The 25,763-nt window shown below is 39.8% G+C and overlaps 1 protein-coding gene across 1 annotated transcript in view; it reads left to right on the top strand.

Annotated features, from left to right (window-relative positions):
* The window catches only part of DNAH10 (dynein axonemal heavy chain 10), a 5,879,077-nt gene that overhangs the window by 1,919,923 nt on the left and 3,933,391 nt on the right, over nt 1–25,763 (top strand). The window contains exons 19-20 of the mRNA XM_044069759.1: nt 4,061–4,268; nt 5,052–5,208. Coding sequence (XP_043925694.1) covers nt 4,061–4,268; nt 5,052–5,208 — 365 coding nt within the window. The remainder of the gene's footprint in view (nt 1–4,060; nt 4,269–5,051; nt 5,209–25,763) is intronic.

Below are 25,763 nucleotides of genomic sequence, written 5' to 3'. Positions count from 1 at the left end.
AGGGCATCATTAGTCAGGACCAGGGGATTCCTTTCTCCAATTGTGTGTTTCCATGGCACTCACCATAAATATCAAATCAAAAATCAAGCCTTCAGCCATTTCAGATTTGGAGTTCATAGGCTGTCAGCTGAACACAGTATCTCAGATGTCAAGACTTACATTTCTCAGAGTCTCTACCTTGGATAATCGCCAGAAGCTATACCATACCATTTTTGTCCATCTCAAAGAAAAGATCGAAGATTCCTAATACACCACCCAATCAGTTGGAATCTGCAACAACAAAAGTACTAAAGTTGCTCACCAAGAGAGTCATGTAGGCCATCCTCTCACACTAGTTAGGATCCAGAATGTATTCCAGGTTCGTTTTAGTTCTAAAGAAGACAGGGGACCTCAGACTAATATTGGATATCAGCAACCTAAATCAATATGTCAAACAGACAAAGTTCCAGATGGTCAAGGTGCATTCCATACTTACTTCTGTTGAGCAAAGATGATTCAATGTGCTCTATCGATCTCCAGGATGCCTACTATCACATCAAGATCCAAAAGTACTCCAGGAGGTTTCTCTGTTTCTGTCTGGGGGATAATCGCTACCAGTTCAGAGCATTGCCATTTGGTCTCGCTACAGCCTCCTGGGTGTTTGTCAAGATTATGGCAATGGTGATAGTTCATCTTCAACTGCAGGGGAATCCAAGTCTACCCATAATTAGGCAATTGCCTCCTAACTGCTATCTACAGGTATCTACTATTGCAACACCAACCAGTCCTTTTTACTGTTGCAAACCAATAGGGAGTTTCAGTCAACCACAAGAAGAGCAAACTGCATCCTACAGAGAACATAGAATTTATACGATGCCGGATAGACACAGCCCAACAAATTGCAAAACTCCCTGTTGCAAGAGTCCAAACATTAAAGCTCATAGCTTATCAAGTGATGCAACATCCGCAGGGCTCATTCTTTGTCTTTTATGGCTGATGGCAAGCTGTCACTCTGGTTCCTTTGGTAAGATATCACACAAGAGTACTACAGTGAATACTGGCAGTACAGTGGTCACAGAAATGTCACCCTCTTTACACCAGAATCCAACTTAATCAAGTATGCAGCAGTCACATAAGTTGGTGGATTACATCTCAGTCAGTAGTACAGGACAGACCTTTTTTTCCATCTGTCTCCAGGGCCACAGTCAGCATGGATGCCTCCCTTCCACAGTGGGGGGGTTCAAATTGAAGACAGTTAAAGGGATGTGATCATCAATGGAGGCCAAACTTCACATCAGTGTGTTGGAAATGAGTGCAGTCCTCCTAGCATTGCAGGCTTTTCAGGACCTCATATCCAAGGGTGTGATCTCCATTCACAGTTACAATATGTCAGTGGTCTGGTACATCAGCAAGGAACGGGGAACACATTTACAGCCTCTCCGCTGAGAGGCCATGTGAGTCTCGCAATGGGCAATGTCTTTACACCACTTTCTAGTGGCAATGCACATTCCTGGGAAGTCAAATATACTAGTGGACAGGTTGATCAGGAGTATCCATTTCCCTCATGAGTGGTCTCTCAAACAGACGATCACAACAGAAATCTTCAGCTGCTGGGGCCAACCTTGCTGTGACCTCTTTACTTCCTGCTTTAACAACAAATGCAGCAGTTACTTTTCCTTTATCCCTCCACAGGGGCAATTACCAGGAGATGCTCTAGTCTATTTTTTGTCACCCAGGTCTCCTTTATGCCTTACTGCTGATTCCCCTTCTTATGAAGTTCATTCAGAAAGCCATGACGTGCAAGATCAAAGTAATCCTCATTGCCCTCTTTTGGCCTTGACAGGCATGGTTCCCCTTCCTTTAGCCTCACCTACTTCACCACCATGGTTACTGGATCTCACTCTGGATCTGCTCAGTTAGGGATGCCTCTACTGAATCTTCAGTTCCTGAAACTACTGGCATGGTTTCTCCAATTTTACTGATATCCAGAGACACCAGGTTTTCCTACCCAGTAGTGCACATAATTTATTCTTCTCAGAAGCACTCAACCAAAAAAGACTTACAAGAACAAATGCAAAAGATTTTCTATTTGGGTGTCTTCAAAGGGTTTAGACCCTTTCTCAGCCCCTCTTCCAGAGATATTGGATTTTCTTTCTGAAATTTTTCTGCTTGGTTCCAGTTATTCCACTGTTGAAGTTCAGATGGCTGTCATCTTAAATTTTCACATAGGACATAATGATTCATATATTGCATCACTTAAGGCGACTAAAGCTTTATTTAAGGGAATGTTTTTGTTGTGACTACCTGTCCGAGATCCAGTTCCACCATGGGATGTTACGATCTTACTGCAGTCACTAACCCAGAAACCTTTTTAACCTGCAGCATCAGCAGATTTAAAATTTCTCTTGGAAGACTATTTTTCTGATTGCTATCACTTCAGCAAGATGAGTTTCGGAACTACAAGCTCTTTCCTGCAAGCCATCTTTCTTTATTTTTTACAAGGATAGAGTTTCACTGAGAACTAACCACTCCTTCCTTCCGAAGGTAGCATCAGAAACAGGCATAAATCAACAAATTGATTTTCCTGTATTTTTTGCAAACTTTGCTACCAAGGGCAAACACATTTTCTGTACCTTAGATGTCCATAGACAACTCAATTTTTATTTACATTGTACAAAAGATTTTAGAAAATTAGACCAGCTTTTTGTATCTTTTTCCAAGTCCAAACTAGGACGACATGTATCAGAAGTTACACTTTCTCAGTAGCTGGCAGATTGCCTCTTTTTTTCTTTATAAGACCCAAAGGTTGTCTCTGCATTCTAGACCCAAGGATCATTCTACCAGAGCAATGGCTACTTCGACAGCATTTGCAAAAAGAGTATGTAATAATGACAAATGTATAGCAGTAACTTGGTCAGCAGCTCATACCTTTATGTCCCATTACAAATTCGATGGGCAGTCCAGAGCTTGCAAGTCCTTCAGCTCTGCCATTTTCAAGAATGTCCTTCCGTGAGTCCACCCAGACCCTAGGTAGATTAGGAATCTGTCCCATACGTTGAATTGGATGAAAATGGACAACACTGGATATGAAAGTTATGTACTTAACATAATGATAGATCTGCTGTGTCCTATTTTTTCCAGTTCAACATCCTTCTCTTCTTCCCCCTTCCAAATTGCCATTTTACATCTTCTGGAGCTCAATCAGACATTGACAGGACCCTGTCTGTTTCCAGTTCCACATCTCATTCCATAGTGAACAATACTGTGGGTTTCATTTTTTTATTCCCTCTTTCAATTATTAGAGACACTTTGTGATTAGTCAGCAAACTTGATCTGAGGTAAATGAGCTAAGAGAAGGGAATTGTGGGTAGGGGAAAATGTCAGAGCACTTGGATCCATTACTCTGGTGTATAGATGGTGCCAAGGATGGATCTGACAATTCACACTTTGAACCATGAAAATAAGACAATATTGGATCTATCGTTATGGTAAGTATATAATTATCATTTTTTTTCCTTTGTATCATCTTAAATCATTGGAGCATTGAGGGGTAGAAATGGCAAGTATCCACTATGTAGCATTTTAGGACGAACTATAGGCTATTGCAGAGAGTTATTATGCCACCTGTGATTTTGTAAGTGACAAATAAGAAATACCATAAGTACATTATCTCTACCAAGGTGGTTTTGTCTTCTTAACCTTTCTTTTTTACTGATTTTCATTAGTAATAGAAGTAGCAATACTCATTAGAGTAAAGGGATATAGAAGAGTTTGTTCTCCGAACAGAAGTAACTAGTTTCGGTGGTACAGAATACAGAAAAAAAACTACATCTCTCCCACTTCTTTTATAGTCAGCATATTACCTGATAATATTATGTTCTGAACTCTTGAATTATCTACTATTTTCATCTTTCAGGATATATAGTTGTTTACTTGTTTGGCCCGCAGCTTTGACAGCTGTTCTCCTTTAATGTAATATTTTAATGCTAAGACAGTATCATCTAATAGCTTATTTTTATAAATCTATTCGGACGAGTTTTCCAGAAATGTGTTTTGTAACCTTTTGTCTATTCCTGTATAGGTGTGAAAGAATTTTTTGAATTCATTGAACATGAAAGAGCTAAAGATACTGAGCATCTGGTCCGCATGTACAATGCAATTGGCCCACTCCTTACAAAAATGGAAGGCTTAGTTGTACACAGTAACACCGGAAGATCATCTAAAATGGCAAATTATTATGCATATTGGGAACGTAAAATTTATAATGGCCTTACAAAGATGATTCTAAAGTAAGTATCCTTTTGAACATTTCAGTATTTGCTTAGTTCATTACTGAGAAGCAAGACCTTCAGTGTTTGGTCTTTGCTATCTGCATACTACACGAGAGTAACATATTGTTGGAAGTAGAGAAATTCCTTATGAGTGCTTTAAATTATATTACTGTAATTTCCTAGTTATATTCCCAATCAACAGAGTTTGTCTCACTCCTTTGCACATTTCTTGCACAGTTTTGTGTGCTGCTTCTAGATGTCAAAAAGTAAACAAAGAAATTGTGGTCAGAACAGAGATTTGTTACTCAAATTTCATTGGTCCCCTCAGCTTTGCAGGATATGCAGAAAGTGAAATCTTCATCCATTTGCAAATTATTCTATTTCTGCCAAAATGAGATCAAAGTGTACAGCAGTGTGAGCAGCAGGTGTCTGTTGCAGAACTCCCAATTGTCTTTCTTTCCCACTGTTATTCTAATCTAATTTGCCTCAAGCATATCTCCAGATGAGCACTCCAACAGAGTAGTGTTCAATCCCTACTGGGTGACATTTATAAGTTTGCTTAAAGGATTCTCAGCCTCCCCTCTCAGACACTGGAGACCTTAGCATGTTGCAAAGGAGATGCATCTGCTTTTTTAAATAACAGTGTTTTAGTTGTTCCAACAGAATGGTTTAATATACCATGTATTACTAGAATGACATAAAGTTATATGTTAGTGTGTTGTCTGTAGTTATTTCACACGTTTTGCTTTGTATGATTGTTAATGATATTTTTTTAATCTTTTTTTCTTTCCTTTTACTAAGGAATCTCCAAGGTTTTAGCTCTGCAGTTTTGGGGAACACTCCTCTTTTCCAAATTGAAGCGATGCTTTCTGTTCCAGAGATAGTTTTACAGCCAAATGCTACTGAGATCTACAAATTAACTGTCCAGTGTATTCGTGACTGTGTGGAAAAGACCAAGGTGCCATTTTCTTAATAAACAATTGTAATGTTTATTATGATTGATTAAGTTTTATTTTTTTCTCTGTTTTATTTTATTTACTTTGCTCTATGGGCTTAGTCCACCTTGTCTGTTACCTGTGTAAACATACATCTGATAAGCAGATCATTGTCAATTGTTACACAGAAGTCACAGTTTGCTGTGTGAACCAGAGTCATTGTTCACTTCCCTGAATCAAATCAGTAATTTTTGAGCATCACAGTAAGGTTGGAATGTGGTCACCTTGAAAGGGAATTCTTGGGAGGCATCATTATCCCAGGATGACTCACCATGCCTCACCAAATACACACACTGCACAGTTCTTTCCAGAGGTAGCTATTTGCAATGATACTAAACCCCTACACTAATACTTCGAATTGTTTTTTATACAGGGAAGAAAATACATGATTCTCCTGGCCTCTTTTTTTCAGATAAATTTTTTTCTTGTTTTTCTTGTTCTGAAACACAAATACAGGTCTGTTGGTTGGTTTAGCTAAGGAAACATTTTTAAAACCAGTTATTAACATGAAAATCACATTCACTGTTTTATAAGATATAACAATTACACAGATCAGAGCTTGGTAATCTTTCTTACTTCTAACAATTTGTACTGTAATAGCAAAGAACAAGGTATCTACTTGTGGTTGTATATCCTTGGATGGATTGACTTAAACAAACCAGCTACACAAATTAAAAGATTCCTAATCTAACATAACTAAAATAAACACTATATACAAGTGATGTCACCTTAGTTCATGGTTTATTCCCTTCTTCTTTCATAGTTTTTATGTCTTACATGTTCTGAGAAAGAGGTGTTAAGATTCTCCTGACCTCTTTGAGGTCTTCATGAAGAACTTGAAAGGTATCAAAGAAATTCTAATCCTCCTCCTTCAGACGCTTCAGCTTCAACCTTCAATTTTATTGAAGTGTACATGTCCAAAGCACTTGATAATGAAATAGTAATACAGATTAAACTACAAAAAGCAAATTAATGCAATAAAACTTCTAAAACAACACAATAATTAATAGTAAAAATAAAAATAAACAATCATTAAATAAAAAAGTTGATTGGTAGAATAATTAAAACCTATGACTGGTCTGGAAATTTTTCATTAAAAGCAATATCATAAAAAGTATGACTTAAGTGAGTCCTTAAAGCAGGGAAAGGTAAAGATCTTCTGATATTGCCTATGTGGTGGCTTCCAAAGGCACAGAGTTTGATAAGAAAAAAAAGCAATGCCCAGTATTTTAGCCATCTGATGAACTACAAGTAGCCCTTGGGTGGCAGAGCACATCACCTAAACATCTCTTTCAGGTTAAGAGGGACCCAATATAAATAAGGGAAAACAATACTTGATGGGCAGAATAAAAAAGTGGAGCTCTTGAAGGTAAAAGTGGAGCATTTCTGAAATCAGTAATCTCCAAAGACGCAGAACTTGATAAGCCAAAGAACAAATGCCTGACATTTCCAACTGTGCCTGAAGAACTACCCAGCAGCCCATGACTGGCAGAATATAGCACCTGAGGCTTTAGTGAAGAATAAGCTGTTTCAGGTAAGAGGGATCCAAGTCATGCAGTGACAAACAGAGCAGTAACTAGACTTTGAGTAAGAAGCCAGTGCAGTCTTCATGGCACATATATAATTATGTTGGTAGTGTAGCTTACTGTGTTTACCAGTAAATAGCCTAGCAATGTGGTTTTGTATCTGATATTAATTGGCCTCAGTGCTGGGAAGCCTAAGGATAGAGAGCATTTCAACAGTTAAGGCAGTAAGAGATCAAAGCGTGAATAACTCTTGAGTGATGATTTTGATGTTTTAGGTGCTTTATCCTGAAAATGTTCTTCAAGTGGAAACTTGATGTCTTTAAAATGACTAACCTCTCTTCCTTTAATGTCAGTCATTTATCAGAGATAACACTACGATCAGGAACCTCTGCTATGAACTCAGATCTTGCTTCCATAAAGTATGAAAGGTGGAAGCAGCAAAGTTGAAGAAACTCACAAAGTGGTGAAGACAACCAAGGTTTTAGCTGTGGATGTCTTAAGCTTCATCTAGTTAATAACAGCCAGAAAATGGATGGTTTCCAAATCATTCATCAGAGTATACATACTTTTAGTTTGATTCTGAAGGAAGATGTAGAGCTAAGTATGATCAGCACAGTAATGGTTTGCTAAGCAACTCCTCTAATAGGCTCTACTATATCAGACATCAACATGTCAGTGACATGCTAAGCTGCTCTTCTAATATAATCCACTAAAAGCAACATAAATAATATAAACAGCAGTGGACCCAAGATTTATGCACAGTCAAAAGAAGGAGTTGGAAGAAATTAGTCCAGAAACCACCCTCATACAGTTCCAGGTGTATAAGCATACCTCTTAACTGTCAAGATGTTTGCCTTATATTTCTGGTCTGTTCATCATAAAATGTATAGTTTTTTGCAAATCACTGAGGATTCAAATAACTAAATAATGACACACATTTGAGTTTCAGACTTTGTCCTTCAGAAAATGCATGCTAACACAAAACCTGTTATTCTAGCAACTTTCTAAGTTTATAAAAACAATATTTAAAATCTGCCCGTATATTTGGGCCTTTATCTCCCCATTATTTTAGGCTTTGTCCAGAATTCTTGCGATAAGAGGTTTTCAAAGACTGTATAGGAGGGACCACAGTAGGAATTTTAGTGACCGATCAATATGCCATAATCAGTAGTATCAAATGCTGAGATCAATGAGGATGAAAATAATAAAAACATTAATTTCTACTCATAAGGAGACCATGCATAACTCTGATAAGGGTTGGCATAGTACTGCTGTGATGGGAAAACTGGACTGATAAAGATTCATGGGCCAGTTGTGTCAGCAATATATTATTCAAGTTGCACATAAATTGTCTTATTGGCTGTCCAGTGAAGAAATGGAAAGTTTTTTGGGAGGGCAGACATTATTGAGAATGCTGTGGTTCAAGGATGGTTTCTTAAGGACTTGTGTAACAGGAATGCCATTGACTAAGAGTTTATGAACTCTACAGTATATAAAACTGTTTTTTATTCATGTATGTAAATGAGCTTTCAAACCCTTTGTCCATCCCTTCTTTAGACTGAAAGAAAAAGAAACATAATATGTTATGTGATCCTATCTCGCCTACATTCTGACTGATGGGTTCGGAGCCGATCCCTCGGCTCCGACTCGGCACGCTTATGCCAAAGAGCGAAGTCTCTTATTGGCTGAGCTTACTATATCCCAGGATGCACCACTACCAGTCCCCCAGATCTCGTTTGCCGCTAACTTGCGAAGACGTGGTCTCGAGCTGGCTGAGCTGAGTAGTATTTATTTACTAACTTTTTTCTGTCAGAATTTTGCTGTTCTTGTCATAAAAAGCTGTTTTAACGGCTATTCTTCACTTTGTGGTGTGTTTGGAGTTTTGTGAGAACTTTGTAGTGTGATTGGGCGTTGATTTGATTTCAGGCCTCCTTTATCTTAGGGCCTTCCCGGTCAGTCAATCCCCCCTTAAACCTTAGAGGGTTTCAAAGTACCCTTGACTTAATTGTTACAGATTGTTTACCTAATCGGCAGCTGTAAACCGATTTTTAGGTAGTGTCAGTTGATTAGAAAATCAAGTGGATAGTGATGTTTTTTTCTGTCAGGGATTACTGTTTTTTGCTATAATGTCTCAGAATCCTAGGCCTTCGGGCTTCAAAAAATGCACCAAATGTAATTTTAAAATGTCAATCACAGATGACCACTCTCTCTGTGTTTATTGTTTGGGTGCAAAACATTTACAAGAATCATGCAGCGTGTGTCACGCTTTTTCCTCAAGGGTCCTCCAGGAGAGGAAAAATAAACTTATTCTTAAAGGCTTAATTAAACCCTCTTTCGAAGAGGCTCTAGCATCCTCTCCTTCTCCAACCAAAAAGAAGAAGGCGTCGGCTCCGACCAGTCCGTCGGATCTGGCCGCCAAAAGACATAGGCAGGCTTCTCCTTCGGCTCCAAGGACTTCAGAGCCGAGGGCGGAACGGTCTGCCTCGATGCCACCAGTCTCGACTCCTCTGGCTTCGGAGCCGATGGCTGGGGTATCGAGAGGCGGGTCACCTTCGTCGGCTCCACTGGTCTCGGAGCCGACTAGGGTTGCCCGCTCAGACACTTCCTCCTCGGCGCCGAAGTCCTCCTCGGCACCGATGGAACCTAGTGTGGGTATTCCTTCGGCGCCGATAGTCATCGAGTCGCCTCGGAGCCAGTCCCCTAGTCCTTTGGGGCCGTTGGAGAGGCCATCTCGAACCCGTTCAGTATCCTCTAAGTCCTCGAGGATGTCGGATTCGGATATAGACAGGGTGCTCCAAAGACTGTTCCAGTCCCCAGTCTTTCAAAATTTGTTTCGCTCCGACCCAGTTGGCTTCGGAGCCGATAGCCCATGCCCATCCCATGGCTATTCCTCCTCCGACCGCCCGGCTCCGGAGCAGGTGCTGTTGGAGCCGGTGGAGATCTTAGGGTCGGCTCCGACCCTTACTTCCAACCCGGCCTTGGGTCGAGTTTGGTACACGGACTTCTTCGGCTGGACCCGGGGTGATGTTTGGGACCTATGCTTTCGGTTCGAGCCTCCCTCGGTGCTTCGGCTGCGGGATTGCCGTCTGCTATCATGGCTCCGGAGACCGGACACTCCCAGGATTCTGGGGGTCCGGCTTTGAGAGCTATGAGGAGTGCCTTGGCCAAGTCTTGGCCATCTCTCCGGCTTTACCGGCACCTTCCCTGGGCGTGGAGACTGGGTCTTTGGCAGTTCCCCTGTCCGTAGGCAGCGGAGCCCCTGGGCCTGAGGTTACCCCCATTGGGGGTTCCCCTCCTCCTGAGGGTTCTTCGGAGTTGTCTTCGGAGGAACCCCTAAGAAAGAGATCGTGCAAGTGGTAGCACCTGGACTCCCGAGTCTATTACATCGGACACTGATCTTGATGATGCGGAGGGGTCCCGAAGTCGTCCTCGGATGATGTCTCATTTGCAGACATCTTAGAGATCCTCAAACAACAGGGCTGGATATCCAAACCCCCCTCTGCTGATGAGTCAGTGCTCCTCAAGGCCTTTGGGGCTCAGCCCTCCGCCTCTTGGGTGTCTCCGCCCTTCGACGAGCTCCTGGATTTAGTTTGTCGGGCGGGAACATCCAGATACAGTGGAACCAGTCCTTCTCGCCCTAATAAATTTTATCTGCTCCACCCGAGAAGGAGTTCCTCACTAAAGGCGTGGCTGTAGATGCCATGGTGGTGGCATCTGCTACACAACAGGACGTGGCAGAGGCTTCAACGTCCGTCCATCCTCCTAATAAGGAGTCTAGGAGCATGGACAGATGCAGCGCACCCTGACTTCAGCGGCCTTTACTTTAAGGTCTCTGAATTATTTGGCACATTTTACCAGGCTTCAGAGGATCTGGTCAAGGAGCTGTCAGATTCCCTCTCGGGTAACCTACCTGAGCAGCTAGCCCAGTCGGTTAGCTCTCAGTTGGCTATCCTTATGTCAATTTCTAACTTCGTCCATGAGGCTCATTTCCTATGCGGCCGAAGGGTAGAGCGGCAGGCACAGGCGTGGCTCTGAGGAGACAAGCCTGGCTCGCTTGTGTCAGTTGTGGAGGCCTTCAAGTCTTCCTTCACGCTCCCTTTGATGGGTCCTCTTTGTTTGGACCCAAGGTTAAAGACACCCTTACCCGCTGTGAGCAAGAGGGAAAAACTTTATCTGCCGTAGGTGCCCGTTATTCCACTCCCTTTCGGCCTTATCCCAAGGCCAAAGGAGGGGGGACAATGTGGTTCCGAAAATCACGTAAGTTTTTTTCTCAACAGCAGGAAGATTCCCCTTCCAGAGGCAGAGGACGGGAAAATTTTTCTGGGAGACGCCGTCCCAGAGGCGGCAGAGGGCCCCGCAATTCTGGAGACCGCGAGTCCTTTCGTGGCTCTTCAGCCTCCCACACATCATGAGGGATTGCCCGGCTGTGCTGCTCGAGCCAATCGGGTGCCGTTTTGCCAAGCACCTAAAAGCCTGGGAGTCAATCACTCAGGACAGATGGGTGCTTCGGATCATAGCCGGAGGTTACACCATCCCATTCACATGCTCACCCCCACCGTCCAAAAAAATCCCAGACCCACCACCCAGTCAAAGGGAAATTGCAGCCGCAGAAGCTTTAAAGCTGCTAGAAAAAGGAGTCATCCAACCGGTCCCCACAGACCAGATCGGATCCGAAATTACTCCAGGTTCTTTTAGTGCCAAAGACAGGGGACCTGAGACCAATATTGGATCTCAGCAAACTGAACCAATCCGTCACGAAATCCAAATTCAATGGTCACGTTACAATCCATTCTCCCATTGTTGGAGAAGGAGGTTTGGATGTGCTCCATAGACCTCAAGGACGCCTATTATCACATACCGATTCATCAGGCGTCCAGGAGGTATCTGCGCTTCAGCCTGGGAGTCAGTCATTTCCAATTTTGTGCTCTGCCCTTTGGTCTCACCACAGCCCCCAGGGTGTTCACCAAGTGTTTGGCAGTAGTGACTGCTCACCTGAGGAGTCTCGGATTCCAAGTGTTTCCCTATCTGAACGACTGGCTCCTGACTGCCACCACCAGGCATCTACTAATGGACAACCTCAAAGCCACCATCTCCCTGGGTGCTTCCCTGGGGATTACATTCAATTGGTCAAAGTCTGTCTTGCTGCCCTCTCAGCGCATAAGGTTCATAGGAGCAGAGATAGACTCAAAATTGATGCGCGTTTTTCTTCCTACCGAAAGGATCCAAACTTTACAGGGCCAAGTTCAAACTCTGATTTCAAGATCCAAAGCCCCAGCCAGGATGGTCCTACAAGTTTTAGGTTCAATGTCTGCCACGGTTCTTTTAGTTCCTCTGGCAAGATTGCACATGAGGATTCTTCAGTGGCTATTGTCAACTCAATGGTCCTTTCAGGACCTTCCCCTCAATCATCACATCATGATTACAGAAACATGCAAATGGGACCTTCGCTGGTGGCTTCAGACATCCAATCTAAATCAAGGAAGCCCCTTTGTTATTCCCTCTCCAGTGGTTACCCTGACGACAGATGCCTCCCAGATAGGGTGGGGGCATTGTCTGGGCAGGTTAGTTCAGGGCTCCTGGCTTCCAGACGAAGCTCTTCTCCACATCAATGTGTTGGAAATGAGGGCTGTACTTCTATCCCTACAGGCCTTACACAAGTTTCTTCCTCAGGGCATCATCGCCATCCACACAGACAACATGTCGGTGGTCTGGTATCTGAACAAACAAGGAGGGACCAGATCTTACCCCTTTGCAGAGAGGCCATGAGAGTGTGGGAATGGGCTGTAGCTACCAACCGTTTCTTGGTAGCGACCCACATTCTGGGAAGATCAAATATATTGGCAGACAAATTGAGCAGGACAATTCTCTCTCCTCACGAGTGGTCCGTAAGTGAAACAGTAGCAGCTCAGGTTTTCAGGAGATGGGGAACGCCGTGCTGCGATCTATTTGCAACACCACTAAACACGAAGTGCAAAATGTTCTTCTCCTTGACTCCACATCAAGGGAAGCAGCTATGGATGCTCTAGCACAACCTTGGCCAACAGGGCTACTTTATGCCTTTCCTCCGATACCACTTCTCTCCAAAGTCATTCAAAAAGCTTCTCAATTGGGGTCCACAATGATACTGATTGCTCCATACTGGCCTCGTCAGGTATGGTTTCCCTACCTGAAGAAACATGCGTGGGCGATCCTTGGGCGTTAGATCTAACTCCGGATCTGCTAATCCATCAGTCGGGACGACAGCATCAGTCCCTACACTCCTTGAAGTTGACAGCCTGGCTCCTCCACTTCCGACCTTAGTCAGAAGTCACACATTAGACCCGGAAGTTATTCACATTTTATCTTCAGCCCACAAACCCACCACTAACAAATTGTACCTCAGTAAGTGGAAGAGGTTTGCTATCTGGCTCAACTCAGGGCTTAGACCCTATCACTGCTCCAATCCGGAAGTTTTGAAATTCTTAACATCCCTGTTTAATCAAGGATCTTCTGTCTCTACTATTAAAGTCCAACTGGCGGCTATCTCTAAATTCCACGAATCCATGGATCCTCCATTGATGGCGACAGATTATGCAAGACCTTTATTAAAGGTGCGGGCCTGTTAAGACCCCCAGTTTTCATCCTCGCCTCCGTGGGATCTTGATTTGGTGCTTCGTGCATTAACATCTCCCCTTTCGAACCTGCTGCTACATGTGACTTAAAATATCTGTCTTGGAAAACTGCCTTCTTAGTTGCAATTACTTCTGCAAGAAGAGTTTCAGAGCTTCAAGCCCTATCTATTAAACCACCGTACTTGATTTTCCACAAGGATAGAGTATCACTTAGACCTAATCCATCCTTTGTCCCAAAGGTCTGTTCTAATCTCTGTCTTCAACAATCTCTGGAGCTACCAGTTTTCTTCCCAAAATTCTCCAATGAAGCAGAATACACTCTCCATAAATTGGATGTTCACAGGCAGTTGCATTTCTATTTAGACAGGACTCATCAATTTCGTAAGTCAGACCAATTGTTTGTGTCCTTCTCAGACAGTAAATTGGGTAAAACCATTACAAAGCTACCATCTCAAATGGATTAGAGATTGTATAACTCAGGCTTATTCTTCTTGAATAAGCAACTTACAACATCTATCAAAGCTCACTCTACCAGAGATATGGCGGCTTCTATAGCTTTTCATTCCAAGCTCGCTATATCGATGATTTGTGCTGCGGCTACTTGGTCAAATCCGCACACTTTCATTTCCCACTATAAATTGGATGTGGCATCTAAAGGGCGAGCATCATTTGGTTCCACGGTACTCAGGAGTGTTTTCCAGTGAGCCACCCAGGATTCAGGTGCTAGGGACGCTGTCCCATCAGTCAGAATGTAGGCGAGATAGGATCACATAACATCTTTTAGTTATGTACTCACCATAACTTCAGATGTTTGGGATCCATCTCACATTCCTAATACCCACCCTCCTTCCCCTGCCTTGGAGATCAGAGAGATTGAACGGTTTGAGTTCTACTGTTTTATCTTGTTTCATCTGACGATGTTATATAAGCAGGGCGTGCATGTGTGCATGTGTGCGGACAAACTAGATCTGGGGGACTGGTAGTGGTGCATCCTGGGATATAGTAAGCTCAGCCAATAAGAGACTTCGCTCTTTGGCATAAGCGTGCCGAGTCGGAGCCGAGGGATCGGCTCCGAACCCATCAGTCAGAATGTAGGCAAGATGGATCCCAAACATCTGAAGTTATGGTGAGTACATAACTAAAAGATTTCAGCACACATCAAATGTATTTCTCCAGAAAGAGTCATATCACCAAATCAGATAAAATATATAATTATAGAAAGATTTAGTCAGTTGCTCCTGAAGCTTTTCTTTTTTTCTAATAATCAATGGATTTGCTAATTTTCTAAAATGAGGCTGTCTACTTTGGAAAAATAAGAAATGTCCAAGTCCTCAGGACATCAGTGTCTGAATAACAGTTAGACTCAGCACACATAAGTGGAGCGGCAAGAGTCCATCATACAAGTTGTAATCTTGAGATCACAGTCAGAAAGCCATCATAACTGAGAATGTCAAAAGCAAGAAGAAAGAGCCTCACCAAAGTAATACCCATGGAGTCAGATATAGGAAATACTGGTATTATAGTCGCAGTTTTGTGCAAAAATGAACCACTGTTTGACACAGATATGATGGTAAGTTCTTCAAACAGTCAGGCAGTGGCTCCCTATTGAAATGTTAGCATTATGCTGAGCACTGACATGACGGGAAAAAAAGACAGAAAATCATGGGGAAGAGCGAATCTTGAGCATTGCTATTCTCCTTCAATCTTTTTTTGCATCCCACATTTTTTTTTTTTTTTTTTTTTTTTTTTTTTTTTTTCTTTTTTTTTTTTTTTTTATTTTTTTTTTTTTTTTTTTTTTTTTTTTTTTTTTTTTTTTTTTTTATTTTTTTTTTTTTTTTTTTTTTTTTTTTTTTTTTTTTTTTTATTTTTTTTTTTTTTTTTTTTTTTTTTTTTTTTTATTTTTGTTTTTTTTTTTTTTTTTTTTTTTTTTTTTTTTTTTTTTTTTTTTTTTTTTTTTTTTTTTTTTTTTTTTTTTTTTTTTTTTTTTTTTTTTTTTTTTTTTTTTTTTTTTTTTTTTTTTTTTTTTTTTTTTTTTTTTTTTTTTTTTTTTTTTTTTTTTTTTTTTTTTTTTTTTTTTTTTTTTTTTTTTTTTTTTTTTTTTTTTTTTTTTTTTTTTTTTTTTTTAAAAAAAAAAAAAAAAAAAAAAAAAAAAAAAAAAAAAAAAAAAAAAAAAAAAAAAAAAAAAAAAAAAAAAAAAAAAAAAAAAAAAAAAAAAAAAAAAAAAAAAAAAAAAAAAAAAAAAAAAAAAAAAAAAAAAAAAAAAAAAAAAAAAAAAAAAAAAAAAAAAAAAAAAAAAAAAAAAAAAAAAAAAAAAAAAAAAAAAAAAAAAAAAAAAAAAAAAAAAAAAAAAAAAAAAAAAAAAAAAAAAAAAAAAAAAAAAAAAAAAAAAAAAAAAAAAAAAAAAAAAAAAAAAAAAAAAAAAAAAAAAAAAAAAAAAAAAAAAAAAAAAAAAAAAAAAAAAAAAAAAAAAAAAAAAAAAAAAAAAAAAAAAAAAAAAAAAAAAAAAAAAAAAAAAAAAAAAAAAAAAAAATTAAGTAAAATTTTTAAAAACCCTTACCAAAAAACCCTTGGTTCAGGGTAATTTAAAACCCTTTGGGTTAACAATATTTTGAATAAGATTCACTTTCAGAAAAAATGGTTTAAAAAAAACTAACTTTTGGGGAAAAAATTTTTAAAGAAATGAAGCCAAGCCCAAATTCCTTAATTTAATTTCCCTAAAAGAAAACCCAAAACCCTTTCTGGGTTTGTCCTATTTTTAGTAAAAAAGCCAAGGGGGGGATCAACTATGAAACGGGAAACAATTTTGGAAAGAAGAATCCTTTTCCCTGGATTATAATTTAGGTACTTAACTGGTTTACCAAGGAAATACCCTAAAATTTTTTGGAATTATATTTAATTCCCTAAATTTCCTTAAGGAAAAGAAATTTAAAATTTAAAGGCCCTAATTAACTAAAAATTAATGATATTTTTATTTTTTAAATTAATTTCCCTTCAAAAGGGAAAAATGTGTCAAAATATTTTTCTTCTTATTTTCCATCATTTTAGATACAAAGATTCGGCCCCCTGTTACCAACTTCCCTTATAAAGTATGGGAATAACACTTTTTTTTAAAAATTAAAAGGGTAAAAAATTTTAAACGTGGATTTCTTTAACTTTTTCTTTAATCACAAAAATGGAAAGGTTTTAAATTCACCCAAAGGAAATATTTTTTTAAAATTTTTGTGAAATGTAACAATTTATAGGTATTTTTTCTAAAGGCAAACCCTTTTTTCCTCTTTATATAAAAATTATATCTAAGTTGTTTTATTAAAATTTTCAAAAGAAATAAAATAAAGCTAACCCAAATTATCAACAATTCAAAAAAGTAATGAAATTATAAAAATCATAAATTAAAGGTTATAAATTTTTCCCTTCTTTTAAAGGGAGTTGAAAAAATAATTTTCTTTCCATAAAATAATGGTTTTGAAAAAAAGGAAATCCAAAAATTTAAGAAAATATTATTAAACTAAAAATGGGAGCAAAAAAACCCTTTTTCAAAATTTATTTTAAAACAATTTTAAAATCCCCCAAAAGCTTTAAACCCCATCTTTTTAAGGTTTTTTAAATTTTCAATATTTTTCCCCAAAGAATTTTAACCACAATTAAAATTTTTTTCCAATAAATTGAAAATTAAATAGTTCCTTTTTTTGGGGTAAATGAATAAAATAAAATAAAAACATTAATTTCTACTCATAAGGAGACCATGCATAACTCTGATAAGGGTTGGCATAGTACTGCTGTGATGGGAAAACTGGACTGATAAAGATCCATGGGCCAATTGTGTCAGCAATATATTATTAAAGTTGCACATAAATTGTCTTATTGGCTGTCCAGTGAAGAAATGGAAAGTTTTTTGGGAGGGCAGACATTATTGAGAATGCTGTGGTTCAAGGATGGTTTCTTGAGGACTTGTGTAACAGGAATGCCATTGACTAAGAGTTTATGAACTCTACAGTATATAAAACTGTTTTTTATTCATGTATGTAAATGTGCTTTCAAACCCACTGTCCATCCCTTCTTTAGACTGAAAGATAAATAAACATAATATTTCAGCACACGTCAAATGTATTTCTCCAGAAAGAGTCATATCACCAAATCAGATAAAATATATCATTATAGAAAGATTTAGTCAGTTGCTCCTGAAGCTTTTCTTTTTTTCTAATAATCAATGGATTTGCTAATTTTCTAAAATGAGGCTGTCTACTTTGGAAAAATAAGAAATGTCCAAGTCCTCAGGACATCAGTGTCCAAATAACAGTTAGACTCAGCACACATAAGTGGAGGGGCAAGTATCCATCATACAAGTTGTAATCTTGAGATCACAGTCAGAAAGCCATCATAACTGAGAATGTCAAAAGCAAGAAGAAAGAGCCTCACCAAAGTAATACCCATGGAGTCAGATATAGGAAATACTGGTATTATAGTCGCAGTTTTGTGCAAAAATGAACCACTGTTTGACACAGATATGATGGTAAGTTCTTCAAACAGTCAGGCAGTGGCTCCCTATTGAAATGTTAGCATTATGCTGAGCACTGACATGATGTAAAAAAAAAGACAGAAAATCATAGGGAAGAGCGAATCTTGAGCATTGCTATTCTCCTTCAATCTTTTTTTGCATCCCACATTGTGGAGGGCAAGCACCCCCCATAAACCCCCAAATGTATATATATCAACTCTGAAATAGCCATACCCTGGCAGAAAGGGAATATTCAGAAAATGCCCATGTCGGACTTAGTATATGTAAATGCATTTTTGGCCATTCATTCTCCATGTTTCGGGATGTACTCTAGTGGGTCACAACATTTAAATGGTTACCAAGGCAGCTTGGACTGTACAAACAGCCCACCACCTTAAAGAATGGCTAAATGGTTAGCTCCTGCTGAGATTTCTGTAGACATTTATGTTGCATTCTATCAAGAGATCTCAGTTGATGTTGACCATAATGCTCATGCAGATCATGTGTTTTCCTCCAGAGACCCTCAACCTCAATACTTTCAACATTGTTCCAGTCTGCATACTTCTCACCTTAGTTAATGCAGATCAAAGTCATACCATGGCTAAAGTATTTTGGGCATGAGGGGGTACATTACTTTGGACAAGAAATTTAAGAGCAGTAAAAAAAGACATTATAGTCTTAAATCAGAAAATCCTTGCTTCCTGCAGTATTATCCTTAAGGAGCTTTTTAGTATGAAGAAAAATATAAGTGGAGTAATGTTAGAGATGTTATAGCAGGTAGTTAGTATAAGATCAGGGGACTAGCATGGGGTACCTCAAGCACAGTGGACAAGAAAGTAAGACCATACCACTGGCTTCATCACCAAGTTAGAAGTCTTCACATCCAAAAGGAATATCATGTTAGGAGATTCTCCTAATCTCTGGACTACAGAGATAACATGTAGAAACTCAGATCTTTACATGCTGCACATAGTATTTATAGGTTACTAGGAGATTATTAGACTAATGGCTTAAGGGCCCTTACAAGCCTAACCAATATAACCTGATTTTACCGAATGTATTGCCTTCAGGGGCAAGAGAATGGCATGGATTTGTGCATGTGCATTGAGTGTCTTACAGAGTGCCCCTATCCATAAGGGACATAGGCATTACTCCAGGTGTGAATTTGTGTTTCCCCATCCATTGATCCAAATTACGTTTGAAGAGGGCCAGGGAAGGCTCTGTTTAATGTGAATAGCAAGCCTGTTCCAAAGAAGGGGCAATCTCTAAAACACATATCTGTCTCTCCAGCATGTTTTGTTTGAGCACTGACTAAATTTAGATATGTAGATCAGGTGACACTCAGGCTGTTTGACTTGCGGATGTGTTGCAGCTCCATCAGGGCTGGATTTTTGTGACTGCCTTGTAGGTCAGGCATAAGTCACTCCTTAATGGTTGGTAGGAAACAGAGCAAAGGGATATGGCTTTTAGTCTGTCTGCATAGCTCATGTTATTTACACCCTGTATTTTCTTTGTGAGGAACATCTGAGGTCGCTTCATCTGCTGTAAGTTCCTAGACAAGTACATGCCAAATGGTGCACTGTACTCGAGTATTGGTCTAATGGGGATGTAATACCATGGGTCTATAATTTCTTTGATCTGGATGCCATACCTTTACTTATAAGTTGTGCCACATAAAAGGATTTCCTCACCTTTGCGGACACATGGTGGTCAAAGTTCAGCTGCTAATTATCTGCATAAATAGATCTCTCACCTCTGGGTGTACTCTAAGGGGCTTGCTATTGATTTTGTAATTTTCAGGGGTATTTGACTTCCCAAAGGGTATGATGATATATTTTTTGCTTGCAGTAATCCTCTAACTTTGTTAACCAGAGAACTTCCACATTTGCCTTGACTTCAGAGAGGTTTATTCCAAACAAGAGTGGTCCCAGTACTGAACCTTGTGGCACATCACTAGTAACAAGCCTCTTGCTAGTTCTGGATTCACCCACTTTAACCACGTGTTCTGTCCATGAGCCAGTTGGCTATCCATCTGGTGATATAGGGATTTATGCCCAGTTTTGTGAGTTTATTTATAATAAACAAGTGGAGAATTGTGTCAAATGCCTTGGCTAGGTCAAGGTAGGCAGTATGTACTGTTTTATCCTCATCCATGGCCTTAGTGACTTTTTAAAAGAAATCCACTGGGTTTAGTAAGAATGATCTTCCCTTGACAAAGCAGAATTGGGTTGGAGCCAGTGTTTGGAGGTCTCCTCTGTCATTATTTATCAGGTCCATGATTATTCTTTCAATGGCCTTACATATATAACTCGTCAAACTTATGGGTTTGTAATTTCCTGGGTCAGTAGATGATCCCCCTTTATGCAGAGGGATGACTGTTGCTGTCCTCCACTCTGTAGGGACAAAGCCGGTCCAGAGGCTGTGATTAAATAGAGATCCTAATGGACCTGATAAATCCTGATTTAAGCTGCTGAAGAGGCATACTGGTATATCGTCAGGCCCCATTGAAACCATGTTTTTAGCTTTAGAGAGCAAAGAGGCAACCTCTTCTTTGATGATGATTAGTGGCGGAGTGGTATAAGGTATTTTTTGTGTGGAGAACTGGGGCTGATGGAGAGGTGTAATTTGAGCCGAATCTATCAGCCAGCAGATTTGCTAAGTCTATGCCATCTACAACTAATTCTGCACATTGTTGGCTGTTGCCCTTAAGATTGCTGACATAACTGAAAAATCGAAAAGTGTTTCCTTAATGTATTATCTGTTGTATATATTGTGAATGATATGGGCAATGTATAGTTGTATATAGTTTTTGTTGATGTTTGTACAGTGTTCTTCTGTGATTTGTATTGTTTGTCTATAAGATAATAAAATAAAAAGATTTTCAAAAAAAAAAAAAAAAAAAAAATAACTGAAAAATCGATATTAGTTGTATTAAACAATACAGTGAAATTTACTTAGCTGGGTACCTAGTAATTCCAAGTGATGTGCACATCTCAAATCTTTAACAATGTGTTGAACCTACATTGCTTGTCACATAACACAGGCCCCTAGCAGTAGCCAAAAATATATTGAAAACTTGACTAAGCTGTTTTTTCTATTGAAGACCCTTGTCACATCACAGACTATATAGAAAAAGAAAATGAGCGCCAATAAAATGAATATTCTGAAAAAAAACAGTCTAGCAAAATTAACTGCCATTTAAAAGATACTAATCATTGTAGAAACAAAATGACCAACATAACTGAACATTTCGCAGAAAGCAGAAAAACTACATTAGGAACTATTCTGAAGTGCAAGGTTATGTCAGAGACTTATGGACGCATATGTAAAGTTGTCCCTTATAAAATAAATACTGGATAAAGTTACCCAGTGGAGGTAACACAATAATACTAACAAAATGGATAAAAATGATTATCACTGAAATTTAAAATGACAAAAATCTTTACCTTACAGTTGATTGCAGTTAGTCTTCCAAAAATAACTGAATGAAAACCTGGTTTGGCTGTAAATGTAAAACAAGTTACATTGCCAAAAAAAGGTGGCTGTTGCAAAAATGTAGACAGAAACGGTGCACCAAAACAGAATGGGACACCCTCAGATGCTTGACGTTATGTTGTTTTAAATGGAAACATCTTTATTAAATGATCACTTATAACATAGACAATCATACATTTATATAAATGAAAACAAACCATATTGATATAAGCATTTTACATCACAAACCATACTAACACAATTTTAGTTGCACATCACTTATAATCTACCCAGTCATTGCCAGTCAAATATTAGATATTTCATTCAAATCCTGCCTTCTTTTAAACATATTGCTACCCAGTTTTTATTGTTCCCATAATTCCCAATTTTTATGTAATTTGCTCCTACCATTTTCTAAACATCCCAATTCCCAGTTGTTTTATCTCTGTTTACCATATTCACTACTTCTAGTACAGTTGTTTTATTCTTTGATTTAAATTTTCTAATCTAATAATTGCTTTTTTTGGCAGCCACCATAATTAAATTCAGCAAGGCCTTACTATGTCTAGACAATTCTGATTCTGTATCATAGCTCTGAAAAATAATTTTTCTAGATATACCAGTTTGCTCACCCAGTATCTCTGATAAAATAGTCTGCAGGGAATCTTTAAAGTCTGCCAAGAAATTACACTCTCAGAAAATACGTTCCCAATTACCTCTTTCTTCGGCATCATACCTCCAACATTTGCCGTCTATCTCATCATACCTCCAACATTTGCTGTCCACCAGAGGAAAAATTCTCTGAAGTCTACTTGGGGTATAAAAATACCTATGTAAACATTTCTAAGCAAAAATCCTAAATCTTCTAGATTTTGTTGCATATTTCAGGGCCATGCATATATCCCCCATTGTGTTTATGACTTGCTTATCCAGTCTGTCTTCACAGTCCTTTCTAATCTCCTCTGATTGTCTGTTATAGTTATCATGCAGCATATTATATGCTCTACTAATTATTCATTTTTTATAGGTTCATAGGTAGGTTTCTAGCCAGAATGTGTTGGCTTTCGCCGCCCCCTTAGATTACTTCCCTGTGCCTCTGTCCAGCAGAGCCACTGAAGTGATCCCCAGGGTAAACTTTCTGTTTCCCATCCACTCATCAAGGTTTCTCTTGAAGAGTGTTGTCGAGGAGCTCTGCCTAATGTAGACTGGAATCTTGTTCCAAAGCATGGGAAGTCTCTGGGACAGCAATCTCAACCCTCCAGCACATCCTATTTATTGTTGTGGTGAGGTTTAGATCCCTAGAGCATGTGGCTCGAGAGGATATGACTTTCTTTAGGTGGAGCATGTCCATCAATTCTGGGTTGGACGTGGCCTTGTATGTCAGGTAGAGATCACCTCTGAGTAGGTGGTATGCAACCGAGTACAGCTGGAGTTTCTTCATTCGAGCTGCATAGGGCATCTGTTTGAGGCCAGTGATCCTCTTGGTGAGGTATTTCTGTGGTCTTTCCAGCTGTTGCAGGTGTCTTGTAAGGTACATTCCAAATGGGGCATTGTACTCTATGATGAGTCTGATGAGCGATGAGTAGAGAGGCACAATGACCTCTTTTGATCTGGATGTGAACCCTTTTGTGATTAGGTGGGCCACATAGAAGGATTTTCTAACCACTTTGGCAATGTGATTATCAAAGGAGAGATTACTATCTACTTGGGTCCTCAGATCCCTTATTACATTCTTCCGTATTTAGGGGAGTACCACCTATGTGGTAGTTTGTGGGTACTTTGTTTTTTCCAGAGGTGATGGCTATGCACTTTTTGGCATTTAGCTTGAGGCCATGATTTTGACACCATGTATTCGTATTAGTGAGACCCTTTTGGAGGATGTCTGTGTCAGCCGGTGAGTCAGTTATAGCCCCTAGTTTGCAGTCCTCCTGTGCTTGCCTGTACCTCTTGAGAAGTATATGCCAAACAGGAGGGGTTCTAGGACAGAGCCCTGGGGAATGCCACTTGTAACCGGTTTGGAGTCGGACCTAGCTCCCGCAACTCTCACCATGTGGGTTCTGTCCATGAGGCAGTTGGCAACCCATCTTGTGACGTAGGGGTTTATGTTCAGGCTGGTGAGCTTGTCTATAATACCAGAATGGGGAATGGTGTTGAAGGCCTTTGTGAGGTCTAGGTAGGCTGTGTGTACCACCTTTTCCTTGTCTATAGTCTTGGTAACTGTCTCAAAGAAGTGCACCAGGTTTGGGAGGCATGATCTTCCCTTAACAAAGCCGAACTGGGTAGGGTCCTGTGTTTGGAAGTTTGCAATGTCCCTGTTAATGAGTGCCATGATGATGCGCTCCATAGCCTTGCAGACCAAGCTAGTCAGGCTTATAGGGCGATAGTTCTCAGGGTCTGTTGTGGCTCCGCCTTTGTGGAGCAGAAAAAACGTTGCTGTGCACCACTCTATGGGTATGTAGCCTGTGGAGAGGCTGAGTTTGAACAGTGTGTTTAGGTGAGGGGTTAGTTCGTCTTTGAGCTTGTGTAGGATGCAGCCTGGGACACTGTCCGATCCCATTGATGCTGTGTTTTTGGCTTTGGAGAGGGCTGTTTTAACCTGAGTGTCTGTGATTTCAGGGGCTCTACATTCTTCTGGTATGGTTATGGGCCCTTTTGGAAGTGAGAGGGGGTGAAGTTTGCACTGAACCTGTCTGCCAGGATGTTGGTGATATCGGTCGGTTCAGTGTATTTTGTGCCATTCTGCACTAACTCCGAGCAGATCTGAGCATTGCCATTTAGATTCTTGACATAGCTAAAGAATGCCTTGTGGTTATCTTTGGAGTCCTTGGCAATTTCTCTTTAGAAGCTCACCTTGGATGATTTTATGAGGGATCATAGTTTTTTGCAAATACTGATCAGGGATGTCTTCCCTTCTTGGGATTTTACTCTTTTCCTTACTAGTTTCCTCCTTCTGTTGTATAGCTTGTTTATGGCAGGGGTCCACCAGACTGGTTTCCTTTTCTTGTAGGAGAGAGTCTTGGCTTTGCTTGGGATAGCATGATCCATGCATTCTTGTAGGTGCCTGTAGAATGCATTAGTAAAGGATTTTGCAGCTTGGACAGTGTTATCCTTTAGCATGGGGGCCCCTGGAGATGTGGGTATCCTTGATGAATATGGATACACCCCCACCTTTTGTATTTCGGTCCGGTTCTGTGGCCAAAATGTATGGTATGAGTTGTAGCTTGGTAGTGCTGGGGTGCTCTCTGGAGCCTTAAACCAGGTTTCTGTTACTGCACACATATATCGATTTTCACCATACTGAGGAGTGCCTCAGGTGCATGCATTTTGAAGTTTAGACTTCTGGCATTGAGTAGCATTACCCTCAGTTTTTTGTTACTTGTGCTATTTACGGCGGTGGGTTTGTCTTTTGAGCTTTGCCTAAAAAAGGCACTATGGGGGTGGCAGGAGCCTTGGCCAGTATTGAAAAGCCTAAGGGTGACAGGTGCAAGCCGTCTGTTGCAAAGCAGCGTGGCTTGTTGGGCATGTCATCCCAGGCGGACAGACACTGGATCCCCTTTGAATGACACCAGAAACTTAGCCAATTGTAGACATTGATCATTTTTTCTTTATACAGTGGTATAATTCTTGGTGAGGAGAGGATGCTACTCAGGGTCAGGGTCATACTGGCCTGGGCTACATGATCAGAGATCTCTTCCATGTCTCTTTTCATGTAGTCAAGGGAGGTATGGCTCAGGTCATTCACACCAGCATGGACAATGACAGAGACGTATTTGTACTTGTTCTGGAGTGACCTGAGTGCTTGTGTTATGTGGCGGATCCTGACACCTGACGGGCAACTAACAGTAACCTTTTCCTTATTCAGTCTAGTGAGTGGGACGTCAGTGTGCCTGACTATAGAGCCACCTATTACTAGTGTGTTGGGTATGTTATTTTGCCTTAAGGGCTGTGATTGTGTGGCACACTGGTTTTGTGAAGTATGTGTTTCATGGTTTGTGTTGGGGGGGTGGAGGTTGCTTGGATGTATGCTTTGGAGGTCTCTGTTGCTTTTGCAGATTTGTATTTAGAGCCTCCGAAAAAGACATGACACCAGTTTGTTGTTGTCTGTAGCCTCAGTGACAGATTGGGTGAAGGATAAGGAGGGCTGTGGTGTTGCTGTGATGGGGCTGAAACCATTTTGGGAGTGTGTTAAAAGATTTTCTTGAAGTAGGTATTTGAGAAGTTGTCTATGAATGTATTTCTCTAGGATTTTTGAAAGAGGGGAGAGGATGACTGTGGGCCGATAGTTGGAAGGTTCTGTGGAGTTACCTCCTTTATGAAGGGGAATAGTATACAAGGATTTCCATATGTCAAGGACCATGGATTCTTTGATAGAGTGGTTGATGAGGATAGGGATGGGATATGTGATAGTACTG

The sequence above is a fragment of the Protopterus annectens genome, chromosome 4.part0 (genome assembly GCF_019279795.1).
Source record: "Protopterus annectens isolate FY-2018-M chromosome 4.part0, PAN1.0, whole genome shotgun sequence".
NCBI classification, from domain to species: Eukaryota; Metazoa; Chordata; order Ceratodontiformes; family Protopteridae; genus Protopterus; species Protopterus annectens.
The sequence above is the reverse complement of the archived record's forward strand: the minus strand, read 5'-3'. Positions and strand labels throughout refer to the sequence as shown.